This window comes from Arvicanthis niloticus, chromosome 8 (genome assembly GCF_011762505.2).
Source record: "Arvicanthis niloticus isolate mArvNil1 chromosome 8, mArvNil1.pat.X, whole genome shotgun sequence".
NCBI lineage: Eukaryota > Metazoa > Chordata > Mammalia > Rodentia > Muridae > Arvicanthis > Arvicanthis niloticus.
In genome coordinates, this window is record NC_047665.1 from 25,852,544 (window position 1) to 25,875,233 (window position 22,690).

Consider the following 22,690-nt stretch of genomic DNA (forward strand, 5'->3'; position numbering starts at 1 on the left):
GTGTGTATGTGTGTATCTTTTCCAAGGTGACCATTAAGGCTAGAAGAAGGTATCAGATCTTTGGGACTCAAGTTGTTGGAATTAGTAAGATGCTTGGTGTGGGTACTGGGATCCAAACTTTGCTCCTCTGATGGAAGTGCCCTTAGCCACTGAATCGTCCATTTCTCCAGCCCTGCCTTTCTTGTTGATAAGCCATCCTCATTTCTAAAACTATCTGGTGTCTCTGGTCCAGCTCTTTGTTCTGGATACATAGACCTGGAAGTCTCACTAGGTGCCTCTGGATTCTGATCCCTGACTACAGCATACATATGGTACTTTCCTTATATTTACCCCCTAATTCCCTCCCTTCTCTGCCACCCTCTTGCTGGTCCCCTTCCACCCCAAAACTATCTTCCTTATGTTTTCTCTCTGTGTGGTTGGGTTCTTGTGGGTATTTATACTGTATGTCTATTTTATTGCTCTTGTGTGGCTCAGAGCAAATGACTTGAGCTAAGATGTAGCAGTAGTTGGCTACACACACCCTTTTGGCTCCTGGTGGGTTGAATGTGAATGTACCCGACCAGGAGCTCTTTGGACTATGAACTAAAACACACACACACACACACACACACACACACACACACACACCCCAGTTAATTTTTGATACACTGTGACTACCTAGCTCAAAGGCTGGGTACTCTTAAACCTTCCTCTGTTAGCAAACACTCCCCTCCGGTGCTCCTGAGACTCCTAAAACTTCCCCTGCTATCCCAGGCCCAATCAGGGAAGTGGCCAGTGGTCACTTACCTGAATTCTTACATGGCTGGTTGGCTTTCTCTCCTGTAGCTCTTATGTCCCATCTTCCTCCCCTCATCCCCCGAGTCATGGTGATTCTCTCTTCCTTTCTCCCAGTTCCCCGCCCAAGCGAATCTAAAAAGTCTCTCCTCAGTCTACCTGCCCAGCCAGTGGCCATTGGCTCTTTATTGATCAATCAAAAACAAATTGGGGACAAGGACCTTCAGTGTTTGGACATGCAGATTCCCGATTTTGCGGGCCAGGGATTAATTCAAAGCATTGGAACCAATCCCCAACACTGAGATGCAGAGATAGATGGGTGTGAGTCCCAGCTCTCTTTATCACTAGCAAAGTGACAGTGGGCAATCTTGGCACTCAGCTTCTGGACTCACAAACGAGAGATAGACATCTTCTTGCAGGGCTCAAGGACTAAAGACCTTGTCTGTAGCCTCATCCAGCAGTGTGGTCCTCAGGAAGGGTGATGGTGGTTGTCACTAGTTGACTGTTAGCCAGCTCAGAGGAGGCTCCCTTGATGGATTCTGACAGCTGCCATGACACTCAGTTTTGGAAAGTCTTGTTGTAGAAGCATCTGTTTTTCTTTTTCACATTTTCAGTTTCAAACATGAATGGGTCTAACTGTTTGAAGAATACTGTTCAGATGATACCTATTCTTCCCCGATGCTCACTTAGCGCCCCGGGGCTTTGCCAGTTTGCGCTTCTCTTCACTCCTAACAGGTCCTTCTTTGGGAGAGGTTTTCATTAAATTGGTTTTCTATGCTTCACACTTTCAACTAGAGCTTTTTTGGGGCCCATGTAGCTCCCGAGAATAGCTGCGAGTAACTCAGGGAAGTGACTTTTTGTTGTTAGCTCGACAAAACAACACCTAAAATTAAACTCTTGTTTATTTCCCTTCTCAGGCCCTCTTCGTTTCTGTGAGTCCTTTAATTAACATCCTCACCCTCTATACTATAAAAAGATTCCCAGGATACTCTCACCTATTTCTTCCTTTTCGTCATTGAAAGACTTCTAAAAATTGGCCATCCCCCCTCTTTATTAAAGAGAGTAAATTGACTTTAGTTCAATTGAACTTAAGTTGATTGTCTTTTTGTTGTGCCAGGGATTGACATCATGCTTACTATGCAAGTGCTGGACCACTAAGCTCCACTCCTACTCCAGAAACTGACTTCTATGGCAGGAACACAAAGGCCCCACAGGGTCTTGAAGACACAGGCTTGAGGTGATGGTCTGTGCCCTGTTCCCTCCTTTGACCACCCCTGGTCTCTTCAGCCTGCACTGATCCCAGTCTCTCTGCTCATAGTGTATCCATACTGTCTCTGTAGCTCTCTCTCCAGTAATGACAGAATGGGTAAGAGTAAGCTCTTGTTGAGTGAGTCTCATGACCTTTGTGAGAACCCAGTACATTGAACCTCTCTATTTCAAGGTCTTTCATTCTGCCTGTACTGGTCCAGTCCTTGCTAGGTTCAGTTAATCATTCTGTACTGCTGCTGTGTAGGCGAGCCACGGCTACCGCAGATTCCACTGACCTTAGCCAATTGCTCCATCTTTTTGTTCTCTGAAACCAAGCAGAGGCTGGAATAAGTGAAAGTGCTCCTGGAGTGGAGATGCTCCTGGAGTGTCAGTGCTCCTGGAGTGGTGGTGCTCCAGAAGTGGGAGTGCTCCTGGAGTGCTCCCAGAATGGTGAATTCAATTTGCAGCATTGTACCCTTCCTCAGGCCTTGCTAGGCCCTCATTAGAATTCTTCCACTTTCTTAATACTTAAGCATTGCTATAGTGTTTTAATACTGTGAAAATATGTAGACTAACAATTATGATGCCTAGCCTATTAGTTTATCTAGAACAAGGGCTGTATTTAAAAAGATTATTATTTTTATGTGCTGTGCTGGGGATTGAGCAGAGGGCTTTCCCATGTTAAGTAAGTGCTTGTTCACTGAGCTACAGCTCCCAGTTCTCATTGATTTGTTCACTTAGATTTTTTTTCCTCAGGGGTTGAAACCAGCACATTTACTTTATGATTGACGACTGAAATCCTCAAGATGAATTGGATGTGCAATAGCTTCTGTTTTGGGTGTAGCTGTTGTTGCTGCGTGGAACCCATGTCTGAATCTGCAATAGGCATCTCACCCCATCCCGGTAGTGTTTCCTTTCTGCCTTGGCTCTCCAGTTATACTTTCTTTTGCCTTGACAGGGCAGCTGTTTGCCATACGTGGACTTCTAAAGCTGCAACAGTAAGCTTTAGAAAGCTATAAAATTACCTGTGGATGTGTATGTAACCATCGTAAAGACACCTGTGCTGGGGAGTGTTTGGTCAACACCATACAAGCTCGAGTCATCTGGGAAGAGGGAATTATTCTTGAGACTATGCTCCATCAGACTGGTCTGTCAGCAAATCTCCAGTAAATTATATAGGACTGTGAGGTGTAGTTTACACACTGCGTGTCAGATCTCAAGAACTGGTTGATGTCACGGCTGGAAGTCTGTCTGTGAAGGGTAATAATGTCGTCAGCTTGACAGGGTGGAGAACTTGCTTGGACAGTGGCCTCCGGGCACATCTGTGAGGAAGTTTCTATACTGAGTCAACTGAGGTGGTCATTGAGCTATTCTATGGTCTGGAACCTCAGACTGAAAAATGAAGGGGAAAGAGGAAAGAGGCCAGAGGCCAGAGGCCAGAGGCCAGAGGCCAGAGGCCAGAGGTCAGAGGCCAGCGTGCACCTTGGTCTTCTTGGCTGTGGATGTAATGTGGCCACATCCCCTCCTTCCAAGCCATGATAAATTGTATCTCCTGGACAGTGAACCAAAAGAAATCCTTCCTCCTTTAGGTTCCTTGTGGTAGATTTTTGATCACAGCAGTGAAAAAAACTTAACTTTTAGTTAGTTATAGCACCCTTGGACCAAGGTCACCCTTCACGTCTTGGGTCCTGACTGGTAATGAATCTCTCCTCTCCGAGTTGATGAGTTTTTTTTTTTTAACTTTTATTTTACATACGTAGAGGGAACCAAGCCACATCTGTCCTCTCTCTGGCTCATCCACTTTGCACACTGTCCTCCAGTTTTAAGCGTGGTATTAAAAATGATGGGATTTCCTTCTTTAAGGTAGAATAGCAATCTACTGTGTAGTTCTGATAGAACTACATCATGATATAATGGCTTCCTTCACTGGTGGTGCTGTGTCTACCTCTTGTCTGCTTGGATACTCTTTTTTGAAGAAACCCTTATACATTCTTGGTGGGAGCTTAGTATAACTGTGGAGAAAAAAAAAATGGAGATGCCTTCAGAACCATAACCCCCAAGAACTCTCTGCATGCAGAGAAGGCCTGTGAATCTTGGAGACACAGCCTGTGTTCTGCAAGAGCACAGTGGGATGGAGCCCAACAAAACCTAAAGTAAGAGGCTAGAAAAACCAAGAGAGAGGCGAAGGTTAGTGGAGCATACTGCCTGTCTCTGGAGGGAGAGGCAGGGAGCGGGTTACTTTAGTGAGCTCTGAGTAAGAGACAGCTTCCTCTTTCTACCTCTGGGTATTTCCTGAGCCAAATCTAGACAAAGGCTGAGCACGTCTTCTCCAGCACAGTCTTCATGTAGCATGCCAGGTTCTCCTCTCCTCCTCCCCCCTCTTCTCCTCCCTTCCTTCCTAGCCCTCCTTTCCTTTCTATCTTCATTCCCCTCTCTTTTCTACCCCCTTTCTTCCCTTTACTCTCCTTCCCTTCTCCCTTCTTTTCCCTTCCCTCATGTGTGTGTGTGTGTGTGTGTGTGTGTACTTCTGTGTGTTTACACGTGTGTGTGTGTGTGTGTGTGTGCCAGGGCCTTGTCTATTTCTGGGCCATTTTACCCTTGTCTTCGAGAATTCCTGAGTCATTTTTGTTTCACTTTTGAGAATTTTCATTTTTATTCTGTATATATATATACACACATATGTGTGTGTGTGTGTGTGTGTGTGTTTCACTTGCATACAGGTCTGTGCAGCACATGTGCCTAGGGCCTTGAAGCCAGATGGGAGTCTCTGGATCCCCGTAACTGGAGTTACAGGTGGTTGTAAGTCACCATGTGGGAGTTGATGATTGAATCCCAGTCCTCTGGAAGAGCAGCTTCCTTTTTGAGCCATTGCTCCAGTCGGTTTTGTTTTGCTTTGAAGGGCACCCCAGGAATTTCTGCTGCACATCTGCATCAAGTCTCAGATGGGCCTGCAGGGCCCGCCCTGGCACGTGCTTGCAGGGAGTTTTTGCTGAGGGCCTGCAGGGCCCTGCCATGTGCTTGTAGGGAGTGTGTGGTGAGGGATGGGAGACATAGAAACCCAGAGGTTGTAGTGACCCTCTGCTGTCATCCTAGGTCAAGGGATTACCACCTGGGCATAGGATTCTGTTTTAGAGATGACACGGAGAGAAACCAGGAAATCAATGGTGTCAAACTCCAGAGGATGCCCTTGACCTAGGAGCCTGCTGACCTTCAGAATTCTGAAAGATTCACCACAGTTTCCCCAAGCCCCCCAAAGTGGTGATCAGATCTACAACACAGTGATGGCTAGCTTTTCCTCCTCCCTGGATCCCTTTCCCAACTCTGCTTTATGTCTGCTTAGTGTTAGGTTTCTGAGCTCCCATTTCTGTGTTTTCCCAGGGAGGATCTCAAAGGTAGAATATTCCCTGATAGATGGTGCCCACTATGGTTTGAAAAGTTTGTCTGCACACAAAGCCATGTGATGCCAGGGTATCAAGAGGGAGTGGGATCTTCGAGATGCATCTGGGTCACACCCTCATAGGGGGATTGGTACACTGGCTTCATAGGAGCTGCACTGGTAAACAGGAGAGCTGGTTTCCAGTTAAAGCAGAGTGGTACCCTTCATCTGCTCTTCGTGTCCCTCCTGTCACGTTATGAATTGGCATGAAGCCCTCAGCAGATGTGGGCATACTTGCTTGGACATCCCAAATTCCAGGACTATGGATCTAAACAGAATTCTTCCCTTTATAAAGTACCCAGGTTCAAGATTCTGCTATAGAACTAGAAAATTTGCTCTGTCAGTGCCCTATATTCCTTGTGTTAGGATTTCAATTGCTATGATGAAACACTACAAGTCAAAGCAACTTGGAGAGGAGAGGGCTTGTTTCATCTTATACTTCTTGGTAACAGTCCATCACTGAGGGAGTCAGGACAAGAACTCAACCAGGCCAGGAACCTGGAAGCAGGAACTGATGAAAGGCCACAGAACAGTGCTGCTTACTGAATGTTTCCATATAGCTTGCTCAGTCTGCTTTCTTACATGACCCAGGACTACCTGCCTATGGGTAGCACCACCACAGTGGACTGGGTCTGTCTGCATCAGTCATTAGTTAAAATACCCTGCAGGCTTGCCTACAGGCAGATCTTATGGAGGCATTTTTTCAGCTGAGGTTCCCTCCTCTCAGATTCATCTAGCCTGTGTAAAGTAGACAAAAAAAAAACTACCCAGCCCACGTGCCAAGGCTACATTTGAGCTAGCGCTGTTTCAAGAAACTCAGCTGTTGATTCATTTGGACCTGCTCCTGATGATAGGCTACCTTGTCTATAGATTATGTTGGAATGACCTGGAGTTGGTTCCCTGACTTTTAAGCCAATTTAAAAATTTTTTATTTTCCTTTTGAGGGAGAGTTTCACATGTCCCAGGATATTCCTTAACTCACTTTGTGGCTAAGGATGGCTTTGAGCTTCTGATCCTTTTGTGTTCACTTTCCATGTGCTGGGGTTTCAGGTGTGTGCCACCATACCTGCCTTATGTCATGTTGGGCATCTATCCTAGGGCCTTGTGTATGCCAGATGTGCATTCTATCAGCTGAGTTACACCTCAGCTAATACCCACTGGCTATGCATAGGATTAGGTGCCCTGGGAATACTCATGGTCTTCTTTGTGAAACCACAGCCCTACTTTAGAGCTCATAGCTGTACAGCAATCGTGGTTACTTTTCCTCTAGATGAACTATTTTCATTTTGACTCAGTGAGTTCTACTTTGAAATCTTCACCTCCACATGCAGCCAGACTCCTGACCCCCTTGAGGGATTGCACTGCCTAGGGAAATCTAATGTTATTGACAAATCAGAACCATTCCCTGTGAAACTGCAACAGATCATTAAACAATTATCAAATAAGAGTTCTCCTGGGTTGAATTAATCACAGCCTTCTCCTCATGCCTCTCCAGTGGTCTAGTGATGTGGTCACTGCCAATCTTTTCATTTTGAACAGCAAGCTAGTTTTGAAGTAGGAATGGTTTCAGCACATGAGTAGGTCATTGACTTCTGGCCACATTGGTTCTCTTCTGGGTAAAGGCTATGCCAGATAGGGGTGGTTTTATGAAGTTTAGAAATGGTGACAGTCATGTCCCAATGAGGCAAAGCTTTGATATGAAGCAATGATATGACCTCCTAACAGAAAAATTCATGCCTTGCTCTGGGCATGTGGACAAGCGTATGGTCTGGGGAGTTCATGGCGGTTTAGTTTTCACAAGGTCATTTTAATAAAAAACACAAGGAGCTGAAGGCTTCCTTGGATTATACATAGCCACTTGGGCTCTTGACATGGCCAGCAGAAATCAGAAAAAATGTGTTGTTTTTCTTTGCAACAGTTGTGTAGGCAGCAGTGGTCACAGTGGTCACTCATACATGGCCACATCCTGGTCCCCAGAGACTGTGAATATGCCATCTCACATGGCGAAAGGGACTTTGCAGAGGTAATCCAATTAGGATTTTGAGATGGGGAGGTGGCCCTGGGTTACCTGGATGGATTCAGTGTAACTAGAAGATAAGAGGGAAGAAGAATCTGAGGAGAAAGAGAGGCCATGTGTAGGCAGAAGCAGAACGTGGAGAGGTGTGTCTATCAGCCAAGGAATGCAACAGCCCCAGAGACTAAATGGGTAAGAGAGTGGCTTCCCTAAGCTTCCAAAGCGTACAGCTCTCCAGACACTTGGGATTTAGATATGTGGCATTCAGACTTCAAGAGAACAAATTAGTGCTATGAATTGCATATTCTGTGACAATCTGTTAAAGCAGCAGTAGGAAGCCAATACAGAGGTCTTGGATTAAGAGAGGAGGACTCAGTTAGTCTGCCTGAGACAGAGCCATGAGTAGTAGTAGCTTCCCCCAAAGAGGACTTTAGCACCATGACACAAATCTTCTTCTAGGATTTGAGCCCAAGAGAAAATATTAGAGTTTGAATTGGGCCAGTTGAATTGGGCAGGCTATACCAATGAGTTCAGGACAGACAATTATAAGCAATACATAGCAGTATGAAGCAGTAGGTCGGATTTGCCCAATAGAACATTTTGCAAAGATCCTATCAAATATGACTGCCACCAACCCCCTGTGACCATAAGAGCTTATACTGTGGCCAGTACAGCAGATGAGTTGACTTTTTATATTTACTTTAAAAACATTTTCGAGTGACCATATATGTCTTGTGGTTATTTTGCTGGACAATGAAATTCTGGGTCAACACTAACAGAAATACATGAGCCACATGGGCCATTTAAGCTTTTCAGGTGGTCATATTTAAAAAAGAAAAAGGAAAAAGTAAGATTAGTGAAATATATTGTTTAACCCAGTTATTTAAAATATTACCATTTTAAGCATGTAACCAATATGGAAATGAGGTATTTAGATTTACAGCATCTCTCACTTGTTATGGTTCAAGGGCCTCACAGACACTGGAGGCTGATGGCTACTGAACTAGCCAATTAGGGATGAGGAAGAGGATTCTGGGAGGAAGTAGTAAGACTTATTTGGAACCTCCTTCCTCTTGCCAGGTCTCTTTTCCTTTGCTGCTTAAGCTTCATGTGAGAAATACATAATGTCTGGGAAGCACAGAAAAGAGAATTCAACACATGCATTATTTTTCTCTCTTCCTACCCACCTATTCTTGGATTTCAGTAGACTCTAAATACCATACTCAAATTTCACTCTATCAATTGGTGGAGTGATCGGACTTCAGAGTAAAAACCGAAGGACATGGGAGAGAAGAGAAAGGGGCTTGATCTGCAGAAACATGGGCAGGGCTGGCAAGTACATTGTGGCTGAGAATTCAACATCAGCATTGTCTTGGCTTAGGAAACTATGTGTTCCCATGCAGTGGAGTCCTGGGAAATGTTTAGTTAGTTAAAATGCAAATAGCAACTGTAGGGTCAGATTAGGGTAGAATGGAGGAGCTGAGAGTTGTCCTTTTAAATTAGCTTCCTAAATGATTATTGCATGAAAATGTGTGAGTCACTGAGTTAGATTTATGAAATTTCATAACCAGCTCCGGACTAGGAAAGAAGTTAAGCATTGTCTTAGAAAATTAAAATTGCTTCTGGTCCTACGCCGTCATTAGCCTTACCAGATTGGGCTCAAACTGGACAAATTGACTGATGTTAAAAGACAATTTTAACCCCAAACTGGATCATTTGCAACTTGACTTGAACTTGAGGATGGAGGTAAACACCAGAACTGAACCATTCCTAAACAACCAGTGTGGGACCGTGAAAGGGTGTCTTGGTTCTTGGCTGGGCACAGGCCTGGGGCAACAGCAGGTGTTCAGCCACCTCCCCAGAACCCAGGGTCCTGACACTTGGTCTAAGATCTCCATTAGCCTGCACTGTTCAGTCACCTAAGGACAATGCAGCCCCTCCCCAAAGAGCACAGGTAGAGGGTGTGACTACAGGCCTCAGCCCTAGAGAAATTTCCATATTAAGGAGTTACCTAAAGGCCAGAGGGTGTAGTCAATTACCTATTCCTTTTCCCAGACCCTCCCCTTCCCCCTCCCTATTTAACTCAGATCTGCCCTGAATTTGCGGGGAGGGGTGCACATCCAGATTCAACTACCATCTGACATGCCAATAAAGCCGTTTTGAAAACCCACGGACTTTCTTGTGTTATTGGGGCCTGATGTCTTGTGGCCATTGTGGAGGACTTCCCTGTGTCCCACCCACTGGTTCCCACAAACCAAGGTCTCTCTTTTCATTTTAACAAGGAAGAGTCCCCCTTGTTGGTCATTGCTCATATCCTCTCTTTCATGGCCATTATTCTTCGGTCTGTGTTCTGCAGTCCAAGAGTCCAGTTCTACTCATTCAATAAAGAGCCTATTGCTTGTGTTGATTCTCCATGAATCTGCAGCAGCAGTGGCTGCTGAGGAAACCCAGAGCTACTTTAAAAAGGCTACAAACAAGGAATAAAACATGAAGATGAGAAAAAGTTGAAAGCAAAGTGACAGAAATGCAAATGGGGCTGTCCCCAGGGTGCAGGAAGGCCAGGGAGACATCACTGACCTCTGGGGAATATGTAGGCTTTGACCAAAGACATTTATTTTCTTGCTACCTGTGAGGAAAAAGAGCTTCAGCTTCTAAGGCCCAAGGCCTCTAGTGACTCTCCAGGTGCCTCCTTAAGATGCAGACTTCCACCCCAGACTGATTCCTGAGAGCCTTTGAGCCCTGGCTTGAGATGCTGTCATCATTAGCTGCTTCAAGTATCTACTGTGGATGATATTTTGAATGCCTACTGTAGAGGCAAGGCTTCCCACATATTAGCCCACATTTCTCCTTCCTCATCTAATGGGTTTGGTCCCATTCTTCTTATTGTACAAATGAGGAAACTGAGGCTCAGAAAATAAGTGGTTTGCCCAAGGTCACATAGTTAAACCTATGACTGTTCACCAGGACAGTAGTTTTCAGGGTGTGGAACCTAGACAAGCACCATCATCTTCACAGGTGATATCTGAAGTCATTCATGCTCCTGAGATTATTAGCCTTCCATCCACAGACTTGTAAGTAACTCCCAAAACTTACTGGTATACCAAGTTAGATTTTTGGGAGTATCTTCTCTTTGGTCTGTGTGCTGGTTTGAGTATGCTTGGCCCATGGGAAGTGGTACTGTTGAGAGGTGTGGCCTTGTTGGAATAGACGTGGCCTTGTAGGAGGAAGTGTGTTACTGTATAGGTGGGCTTTGAGGACTCCTAGTGTTCACGTTCTGTCCAGAGTGGAGGAGAGCATCCTCCTGGCTGCCTGCAGAGAACAGTCTTCTGCTGCCTTTGGATCAAGATGCAGAACCCTTGGCTCCTCCAGCACCATGTCTGCCTGCAGGCTGCCATGCTTCCTGCCATGATGATAGTGGACTGAACCTCTGAAACTGTAAATCAGCTCCAATGAAATGTTTTGCCTTTATAAGAGTTGTGTTGGTCACTGTGTCTCTTCACAGCAATGAAACCCTAACTATACCAGTCCTTTATGGCTTTCCTATCTGAGGTGAACACCCATCGCTCTAGGAACGGTGTCACACAGCAGGCATGCAGATTTTCAGAATTCTTTTTATGAGCTTGAAACTTCAGGATGGTCCACCCATCTACAGCTAAACACAGTCTCCAAGCAAAGCTGATGCCTGTTCCACTGTGAGAGTTGCTGGGCTGAGCTTAGTCCTGTTCTATCCTCTAGTAACCAGGCAGAGTGACGAGGCAGGGAGCAGGACATTGTCCTGGGATAAGTGCTTTGGGTGACATGCTATCTGCAGTTACAAAATGACAGTAGGAATGAGGATGGCAAGAGAGATTGTCCAATTTTCCAGGTAGGCTCGTCCATAGGAAGAAGAATGAAGACATCTTGTCATTTAGGCTATTGAGAGGGTTGATGAAGGTCAGGATGAGAAGCTGGGATCAGGAGAGATGGAGAATAGAGTATGGGGACCATTGGAGCATAAAGTCTGCAGCAATAAGGCTTGCAGAAGCAGGTGGTCTCCAATGGCCCCAGAAGCCAGATAAGTGAACAGGTGGAAGAGGGGTGACATATTTCATAATTGAGGCTTCAAATGGAGCTGCTTAATCTCCTTCTGTTCCGGCAGATATCAGTGACCAAATTCCCCGGGCTTGCATTTGTTAAACAAGTGAATAATGAGGCTTGTGGACGTGCTGTGTCTCCAGCATGCTTTATGGAGCTGTCAGGTTGTCAGCCTAGATCAATGCTCTTCAGTGTACTGCCTGGAAGGTAGTTGTTGGCCTTGTCTTCTCCAATAGCAGTGCAGGTAGAAGGCATTGTACAGAAAGTGCTTAATGGGAATTTTTCCAAATCTAGGCAATAAAGAGAATGCATTCTCATTGTTCACCCACTATTTTAATAGATCACAGGAAGCAGCACACGGAAAGAGAAGTAATGAAGGCACTAGAGAAGCAAATGAAATCTGACCTGAGGATTTAGGTAGAAGTGTTAAGATGAATTTCGGATCTGTATAGATGGCAAGGCTGAGGTATCTTAGAGGTTAATTGTGCCCCAAGGATCACTAGGTACAGATGCTCACTGAGAACCAGGACAGCAGGAGACACCCCCAGGATGGGGTGGAATGGAAGACAAGTAGTCATAAGCGAGTACTGAGTGCATTTACACTTTTGACTTCTCTGCATATGCAAGATCGGTAAGCACCATAGTCCAAGCCCTTAGCTGTTGTCAGGGTTAATATCTGCCCTAAGGGCAATCTGATGGTTTATACATAGTTCTCGGTGGATCTACTGAGTATTAAAATTCTTGTAATTATGATGTATTTACTGTATTGGGCCAACAGTTAAAATAGCATGGTTGATTTATGCAGAAGATAAGCCAGAGAGCACTTGTTTTCTAGACTGAAGAATTATTCGGGGACTTGGGTTGTGGCTCTGTTGGTAGAGCCCTTGTGTGGAATGCATGAGGCCCCAGGTTTGATCCGTAGCACTGCACAAACTGAGCATGGTGAAACATGCCTGTAGCCCCAGCACTTAGGGGATAGAAGCAGGAAAATGAGAAGTTCAAAACCATCCTCTGCTATGTCGTGAGTTTGAGGCCACCAGGGAAAAACTTGAGACCCTTCCCCAAATACCAAAAAAAAAAAATCAATGAGTTAAACACTCAGAAGACATCGAAAAGCCCAAGAATTCTTCACTCTGCAAGAGGTGTCACTATGATCTTTCAATCCAAAGAGTTTAAAGTTAATGAATATAGTAATATCCAAACTCAATTTTGTTCTGTATCTTCCATGGCACACAAAGTATCATATATTCCCATCTGTTGTATTGTGGATATATTTAAGCCCTATATTTTTGAAGAAAAGTGTCTTGGCCAGGAACAGAGGTACCATGAATCAGCAATTCTTGTGGGATGAACACTGTCTCCTGCACCTCTCCAGGTCTCTAACATGAAAGTGACATTATTAAGTTTCTTCAGTGTCTATTGTGTTGTGCTGTGCCTGTTAGAGAGGTCTCAAAGGAGTCACTTACACGTATTACAGATGTACTCGGTACCTTTACATGGGACTCTCATACTTGCTTCTCTCCCAATTTAAAAATTGTTAGTTTAGTTGGCTTGAGGAATAGGTTGGTGCTTTAGCTTTTCATTCATCGTAATAGACGTCAGAGCTAGTCCTCTAAGGAAGAGAAGATATTTAGGCTCAGGGTATGAGAGGCTTCTGTCCATGATCAGATGGCTCTACTACGTTGTGCTTGTGAGAATACAAGGAAACATGTTCAGAGCAAACCCATTTCACTCATGACTAGGAAACCAGAGAAAGAGACCTGGGGTTCCATCCCTCCAATGACCCAAGGTCCTCCCACGAGAGCTCTCACATCTTAATGGTTCTATCACATCTGAGCAGTGCCATCATAAGAACAGATCCTTCAAAGTAGGGGCCTTCAGGGACATTTAAAGCAAACTGTAACAGCTGGATACAGCAAGATACCCACAAGCTAATTAATTAAGTAGTGAGTTATTTCTAAAGTCAGTTATTCACTTGGAGCTGTGAGATCAGTACCAATCTTGACCACTCTGGCTAGAATTCAGAGAGCTTTAGACAGGACCAAGTCTGACAGTGATATGCAGTTATCATCAGGACTAGAAAATCTCATACTCCTTGTTTACCTCATGGTCTTAGTCTGGGCCTTTACTCAAATTTCTATGTTCATTTCCATTTATGGTCCTACATGAAGTTACCAAACTCCTTTGAGTAATTTCTCCTTATTTTTTATTTGGGTGGAGTGTGATGTGGAGGAGGCTTCTTCCTACTTTCCTGCTAATTTAGTTTCATGGTCAGTAAGTACCATAATTAATTTTTGGCTCTATTTAACTTATGTAACTCTTACCATCCTGAGATGGGATATTCTGGGAAACTCTTTGAATGACACTAAGCCCACTGAAAAGAGACACAGAGAAGCAACACACACACACACACACACACACACACACACACACACACACACACACTCATTCACTGAACTCTTGGTAAGTCAGATCTTAAAGGAAGTGGGATGATTTTATTACAAGTTAGGCTGTTGAATCTACACTGTGGTATGAGTTGAAAATGAAAAAAAGAAAACAGACTTGGGGACATTTCTTATGTTAGATGTCTAAGGAGTTACCTTGTGAGGCCTCTCTGGAACCCTACCTCATCTGTTAAAATAAAGCTAGGAAAAAAAAAAAAAAACCCAAGTCATTTTCTTCTCTTATATTCTCAAAATATTATTCGTCTTACTGCTAGATATGTGAGATTTACACCCACCTCGTCTACTTCTTCAGTATCAGCTGGGCATCAAACAGTTCACTTCAGTTCTGACACTAATCAGGTTAGTGTTGACCCCGAAGGTCAAGGGCTCAATCCCACAAAACTGCCTTTCTCCTTCATCTCAGATGCCAGCTACAGCAGTAGGCTCTCAGAATAGTCACATTTTCTCTGCAAACAAGGGACTCACCCTAGCCTTTTCTTTTGCTTGGTAATTTGCTAAAGCAGCTTGCATAACCCAGGAAAATGCGTGCCGACATTTCTCAGTTCATTTCTTGCAGAGGATAGAAATGAACACACAAGAGAAGTTATGTGGAAAGCTTCCATGTTTATTCTAAACACACTACCCTCTAGGGACCTACACCTACACTTTATGGGCCACACTAGAGCTGCCCCCCAAAAGGACATGATTTGGTATTAACTCAATTCCCCATGTCTTATCAGAAGTCAGAAGTGCATGGTGGGATGGACAATTTCTGGCTTGTAATTTGACTTTGCATTTCTGATGACCAGCTAAAGAGCCACCCAAGACTGACATCAGTAAAACAAAGATACTCATCACTCAAGAAAAGTCTGGGGATTTAGTAGTTCTGTCAATGACTAACATGAGAACAAAAGATCTTCCCAGTCCCTTTGAGACTAGGAAGTTACAAAGGCTTTAGACACTGCTGGGAACTAAGGACAGAGAATGTTTATTGCCATTCACAGCACCACAGAAGCCAATAACAAGGCTTCTGCACGTCATAAGGTCCACAGAAGCTTTGACTAATATGCATGACATCCTGGCACAGTTGCCTAGTGCAGTCAGGTGCTAAGATAATGCTGACTGATACCTGCAATGACTTCCTGAAATGACTAGAGTGCTCTTCAGCTATGGTGGGGACTGGAATAACCTAGCTTGCTTCTGATTTCCAGGGATTTTTATTTAGCTGGTCTGGGGTATAGTCCAGTGTTGGGATCCTCAATATTTTAAGAGGAGGTAATACAATAAATATAATATAAATGTTATACTAGTTAATAGATAGCATATTATCCACAATATACTATATAATATCATTATACACAGTTTTACTAAACAATGTAAATACATATTTTATGACTATATTATATATCATATTACATGTTATATATATTATTATGTTGCTTTCACTATATTTCTATGTATTGAACAATGTTATACTATATTAATACATATAATAATCCTAAAGGATAAATATTATGACGCATGTGATATAAAATATGCAGCCTTGCCCAGTATAATTATAACTCTTTTCAAGTTGATTATCTCAGGTACTGTGATACAGTCATAGAAAATGACATATCAACCATGTCCCAAACATTTTGGCATTGCTATTGTTTGAAGGTGTCCTGAAAGTTTTATATGCTGGAAATTAAATCTCTGAAGTTGTTTATGAATGACATTTGGAGTTGGAGTCTTTGGGAGGTAATTTGGGTGATGTAATCATTTAAATATGCTTGGCCCAGGTAGTGGCACCATTAGGAGGTGTGGCCTTGTTGGAGCAAGTGTATCACTGTAGGGTTGAGCATATGCGGTTTGTCTCAAAGCACTGAAAGTGAATGAATCTATTGACCTGACGTAAAGAGTAAGTGGTATAGATGATGCTTTTTGCCCAGTCTCTGTATCCCTAAGCTCAGATGCTGGAGGAAGAGGCTTAAGGGTCCCAGGGAAGACTTGGCATTAGATAATAGCCTGATGGTCTATTTGACTCTGACTCAGAACTTCCCACAGATGTTCCTGGAAACAGCTGGTTTGACTGTAGACACCAGCATCTGGATACACATAAGTGTTACACTTATACTGTACTGTGGTTTGTTCAACGTGTCACAGCCTATGTCTACAAAAAGATGGATGTACTTTAGTTTAAAAAATACCTATTGGCAAAAAAGTGTGAAATACAGATACACAGTGAGCTCATGTCATTGGAGAAACAGTGCCAAGAGACTTGCTTGTCACAGGGCTGTCAAGTCTTCAATTTGCTAAACATAGTTTCTGCCAAGTGCCATGAACTGAGGTAGGATAAAATGAGGTGTGTCTGGGTTCAATTGCACACACCACTGAATCTGAACTATGCTATGTTTTTCTTTGAATTCCCTTAGATTTCTGTGGGGGAGGATATTTTGTTCCCCCAAAGCATAAATGATGGGTAATTCATGGGCTCAAGGATTGGCACTTGGCTTTATACTCCAAAGCGCCTCTTGCCCTAGAGCTAGCAGAGGAGAAGAAAACTACAGTTTAACTATTAATTTTTCCTCAGCTTGAGCCATTTGGTAGTAGCTTTTTTCCTGTCTTGGAGGGTGGCCAGAAGGCTCTAGTTTGAGACTATGAGGAACAGCACTGAGCACTGGACTTGCAGGTAGCAGCAGGCAGTCTCACTCACGGTGGACGGACGGCAACTTTTCCTCCATCTGCTAAAAGGAGCTGCAAGGCCCCCTGGGACTCTGTCCCATGCCTGATGTGGAAACAGCAGCTTGTGCTTGGGTTTGACTCTGGTTCTCCCTGGTGTCATTTGCTGCTTCCAATCCCAGTGCTAATCATGGCAGCTGCCCTCCCTGCAGTAGGTTAAAAATCTCAGTGACCCGAGAGGCCTCTGAATTTTAAGATTTCACTCTCCTGCCTTATTTAATTTACATAACTATTTGTTCAGCATTTGTGTATCCCTTATTTGGTTGTTTTATACTGAATAAAATTTCCTGGCAATTCCCCAAATGCCAGCCCCTTTGCCTGCCTCTGCAGTCATTGTCCCCATAGCAATAAGGAAAGTAACTGACTGTGGGCTGTCTGCCCGGCATTCAGATAAGTCCAAGGCAAGCTTTCTGAGCTGCTAAACAGATTTAGACTCCTAAAACTGTTCGAGGGAACAGTATTTCTCCTGTTTTTATTAATTCTCTTAAAACCATGCATAGGATAAATAGTAAGGTTTCCTTGAGCTTGGAGGAGCAAGACAATTTCCTCCACATGAGGATTTGATGAGCCTCCAGTGTCTAGCAATCCTTACATACTCTCGTCTGATGTGAACTGGTTGTTCTTGTATACAGTCTATCCTCTGCCCACACCAATCTCAGCAAAAGAAGAGATCTTTATCTCTTTACTCTGTGATAGCTCTATCTGCCAGGTCTGCAGAGATAGGAAGCCAGAAATAAATATTTCTGCCTTCAAGGAGTGCAGTTTCCCCCACCCGTCTCTTTCTTTGTCTTTCTCTGTCTCTCTTTCTGTCTCTTGCTCTCTCTCTGTCTCTCTCTCTGTCTCTCTCTCTGTCTCTCTCTCTGTCTCTCTCTCTGTCTCTCTCTCTCTCTGTCTCTCTCTCTCTCTGTCTCTCTCTCTCTCTCTCTCTCTCACACACACACACACACACACACACACACACAGAGAGAGAGAGACACACACATACCCCTAAAGTTGAGATCAGGGTTATAGCAGAGGTAGGAACCATGAATTGTTTCACATCACAGAACAGTTACTTTTTTCCAGCCAGCTGCACCCCTGTAATGGTCAATCAGCATCTCTGCCATCTTCTCCCCTATACAATTCCCTGGCTCTGGCAATGACTGAAGCAATGAATCTGGTTGGGTTTGAAATAAGAATTAATAGGTTAAATTCGCATGGAAGACAAATGGAAGCCAGTGTTACAGGTTAAAGGGACCACCCATACACAGTACCTGTTATCACACAGTCTGTGGGCAGAAAGAGATAACTTTTGGTGAGATGCTAAAGGTACAAACAGGGCATGGAGCAGGATGTGGCTGAAGAAGTATGACATTCAAGGCTATAAGAGACTTTGCTCATTCCAGAATATAGACTCTGGAATGACCTGAGTTTTCAGCAACAAATGAGTGGAGAAAGAAACTATGATCCATACACAAAAGAATATTATTCAAACATGAATGCATACAGCCAAACACCCTGGAACAGGATACAGATAACTTTAAGGCAGGCAGGAATGCAATTCTTTACTCAGATCCCTTGTTCATGCTCTCAGAGGTAGAACATCAGGGGATGAGCTACCTCACAGGCTAACCTGCCATTTTGTTTATTCCTGTTCAATGTAAACACCACATGTCTTAACTTTGAATCACGGTTTTATAAATCTCTTTCTTATCTCAGGCCAATAATGTCCAAGATGGTGGAAAACATCTTAGGTTCACCTTGGCTTTCCCAGAGCACTTGGCACCAAGTGTGGGACTTAGTCATTGTGGTAGGGGGAAGGGAGTCAAGGGGGCATGAAGTCAGAAGAAAGAAGACAGTATGGCCCACAAATGAGAGTAAGGAAGGGAGGAGGAAGGGACAGAGGATTGAAGGAATTGTGGTGGAGTGTCTAGTAAGTGTGGCCAGGAGGGTTGGGGCTAGCCTAGACAAGCACAGGCAGAAAAGATTAGACAAACTTTTTTTTTTTCACTAAAAATACTTGCCAATCAAATTTAAGAAAACACAAGAAAGTTTATTCATCACAAGCAAGTCCTCTTTATTTCAAGCATGCAAGAATGGTTCAACACATGTAAATCAAAATTGCAACAGCTCATACAGTGGACTCAAGGACAGAAATCACATGGTGAGTTCAACAGATATAGAAAAGGCTTCTTACAAAACCCAACGTCTCTTCATGATAAAAGTCCTGGAGAAACTTGGAACAGAAGGGACATACTTGAACATAGTAAAGGCTACCTATGACATACCCACAGCCAACACTGTAGTAAAGGGGAGAAACTCAAAGCATTTCTAGTAAAATCTGAAGTAAGATACAGGTATCCACTTCTACCACTCTTTTCAAATACAGCGTTTAGCTAGAGCAGTTAGACAAGAGACGCTAATGAGAAAGATACAACTAGAAAGAAGTTAAACTATATATGAGATCTCAAAGACTCTACCAAAAACTCGAGACAGGGTTTCTTTGTGTAGCCCTGGCTGTCCTGGAACTCACTCTGTAGACCAAGCTGGCCTTGAACTCAGAAATCTGCATGCCTCTGCCTCCAAAGTCTGGGATTAAAGACATGGGCCACCCTGCCAAAAACTTTTAACACAATAAAATGGCAGCATATAAAATTGTCATACAGAAATCTGTTACCCTCCTGTCTACCAAGGACAAGCATGCTGAAATAAAGGGGCAAGGGGCAGGTGATTGCACTGACAATAGCCATCATAAATGTAAAATAATGGGAATAAATCCAACCAAGGAAGTGATGACCTCTATAATGAAGACTTCAAAACACCCCAAAGTGGCCCATTTCTCAAGAAAGGAATGGAAGAAGACACTGAAAGATGGAATAACCTCATGCTTGTGGGTTGGAAGAATCAATACCGTGAAGATGGCCATTTTAACCAGAGACACGTTAAAGAGTCAGTTAAATCCCCATCAAAATGCCAACACCATTTCTTCTCAGATACTGAAAAAAATTTAAAAATTCATTCAGAGACATAAAATGCTTTGTTAGCTAAAGCAATTCTGAGCAAAGAATAATGTTAGAGGTACCAGCACATCCAATTTCAAGTTATGCAACAGAGCTACAGGAAGAAAAGCAGTGTGTAGCTAGCAGACGAGCACACAGGTAGGGCAACAGAAGACCCAGACGTAAATGCATACAGCTGTAGACACTTACTAGAGTCACTGGGAGAAAAGCTTTTTTAGACAAATGGTGCTGGGAAAACTAGATATCCACAGGTGGTAGATCATTCTTTCTCACTTTGCACAAAAATTAACTCTGCGTGGACCAGAGAACTTTAACATAAGGCCTGGAACTCTGAAAATTCTATAAGAAAAGAAAAATAAGAAAAACACTTCAAGATATAGGCATAGGTAATGACAGTCTGAATAGGACTTCAAAAGCTCAAGAAAAGAGGCCAAATACTGACAAATGGGACCTCATTAAAAAAAAAAAAAATCTTCCGATGGCAAAGGACATCATTGTTTGGAGAAAGTGGCAAACTATAGAATGAGAAAAAATCTTTAGCAATTTTATATCTGATAGAGAGTTAATATCTAAAATATATAAAGAACTAAAATTGGACATTAAGAAAACAAATAGCCCAATTAAAAACTGGGAGACAAAAGTATATTGAGAATTCTTAGAAGACCAAACACAAATGACCGAGAAACAAAGATATGTTCAACATCCTTAGTTATCAGAAAAATACAAATTAAAATTACTTTGATTTTATTTTGTACTAGTTGAGAATGGCCAAAGTCAATAAAACAAAGGATAGCTCATGCTGCTGAGGATGTGGGAAAAGGAGAAAACTTATCCATTGCTGTCAGGAGTCAAACTTGGGCAGCCATGGTGGAGCCAATGTGACAGTTCTTCATGAAGCTGGGAATAATCTTCCTCAACATTCATCTCTCTTGAACACTGACCCCAAACACTGTACATCTGACTACAGAGACACTTGCTCGTCCATGTTCACTGCTGCTCTATTCATAACAGCTAGAAATTGGAAATAGCCCAAATGTCTATCAACAGATGAATGGATAATGGAAATGTGGCAGTTATACAATAGAATATTGCTTATCTGTTAAGAAGGAAATCATGAAATTCATAGGAAAAATGGATGGAGCTTTAAAAAAAAAATCATCTTGAATGAGGTAACCCGAACCTCCCCCCAAAGATTGTATGTATTCTCTTATATGTGGGTGCTAGCTGTTAAGTCTTTGATAAGCAATCTACAATTCATATAATCACAGAGATTAGTTACAGAGTAAGAGACTTCTGGGGGAAGAGATGATCTCCCTAGGAAGGGGAAGTAGAATATATCATTATGGAGAGATGGGAGGGGGACTGGAATAGGAAAATTAAATGGGGAGTTGAAGGAGAAAAGATGGAGTAAGAGGGGCCATGGTACTGTAGACACTTCTTAAAATAGATGCATACATCAAAGAAACCTATGCAGATTCACCAAATAATGAGAGAGACAAAGCTCTAACTAGAGATCTTTGTAACCAAGTGAAACTTCCAGTGCCAGGAATGGATTACATTTAATTGAGTTTTTGACCAACAAGGGTCCATGGAAATCCCCAAATAACTCAGTCTATTGCCGAGCTACCGATTGCTCTCGAGAAACTAATGGTAAGGTCCTATTGGTGAAGGCAACATTTACGTATCTCCTTGAACAGGAAGAAGTCAAACTGGTACCTAATTAGAGCCTCTGTATCTGCTGACTGGTATTCATGGTATTGAAAGACACTCTGCATGCAACCAAGGGAGAAAGGTAAGTACCAATCTGTTGGGAGCCGACTTTTAACAGAAAGCAGCTAGAAAGCAGCTATCCACATGCTATCCAAGCCAAACATGCCTGCAAGGTGCACATGGTTTCTACGCCTGCAAGGCGCTATCCATGCGCCTACAAGGCACGTGGCAAAAGTGTATAAATACCCCAGATTTCCCTTCAATAAAAGAGACTTGATCAGAACCTCTGTCTTGTCTCCATTCTGTGTGTCTCTTCCCCTTATCCCCACTCTCTCTCTCTAGATCCTGACCTGAAGACCAGAGCAGCAGTTTGAGCTGAGCAGTGGTGGCGCACACCTTTAATCCCAGCACTTGGGAGGCCAAGCTAGGCAGAGCAGAGCAGAGCAGAGCAGGTCGCAACATTTTTGTTATAGTAATTATTCAGGCATTGTTAAGTCTTTTGTCTCTAGCCAGGCAGAGCGGAGCAGGTCACAACACCAATCTAGCTATAAACTCTGCACTCTCCAATGTTAGCCTGCCTGGATGATACGCTGGTGCAACAGGCACAAATGCAGGAGTGTTGGGAGCCGACTTGTAGCAGAAAGCGGCTATCAGCTTTGCAGCCATCTTGAGCCATATACCCTGACATGAGACTTGTTTTTCAACAGCCTACAACAGCTGAAGCACACTCTGATATCCAACATATTTTGTTTTGCTGTTTACTGCCCCCAGCTACAAGGCGCATGTGGTAGCCACGCCTGCAAGGCATGCGGTTCACGTGCTGTCCACGTGCTATCCACGCCATACATGCCTATAAGGTGCACGTGGTATCCACGCCTGTAAGGCTTATGTCATATCAACACCTGCAAGGCACGTGGTATCCATGCGCCTACAAGGCACGTGACAAAAAGCATATAAATACGCCAGATTTCCCTTCAATAAACGAGACTTGAGACTTGATCAGAACCTCTGTCTTGTCTCCATTCTTCGAGTCTCTTCCCCTTTATTCTCTCTCTCTCTCTCTCTCTCTCTCTCTCTCTCTCTCTCTCTCTCTCTCTCTCTCCCTCTCTCCCTCTCTCCCTCTCTCTCTCGACCCTGACCTGAAGACCAGAGCGGCAGCTTGGGCCGGCAAACAGTGGCTGCCAAGCATGGAACAGAGCGGGCAACAACATAGGAGGAACCAAGCACTAGTTGATTGGATTTAAGCATCACTCCACCTGATCACTGCTCA

General features: G+C 43.5%; 1 protein-coding gene across 3 annotated transcripts in view; it reads right to left on the minus strand.

Annotated features, from left to right (window-relative positions):
• The window catches only part of Ly86 (lymphocyte antigen 86), a 66,144-nt gene that overhangs the window by 7,206 nt on the left and 36,248 nt on the right, over window positions 1-22,690 (minus strand). Inside the window, exon 4 of one of the 3 annotated variants that reach the window (XM_076939182.1) lies at window positions 18,796-20,049. The exons of the other annotated variants lie outside the window; for them this stretch is intronic. Within the exon in view, the coding sequence (XP_076795297.1) occupies window positions 20,021-20,049 (29 nt within the window). The 3' untranslated portion in view covers window positions 18,796-20,020. Of the gene's footprint in view, window positions 1-18,795; window positions 20,050-22,690 lie in introns of those variants that run through there. 3 annotated transcript variants of the gene reach the window in all.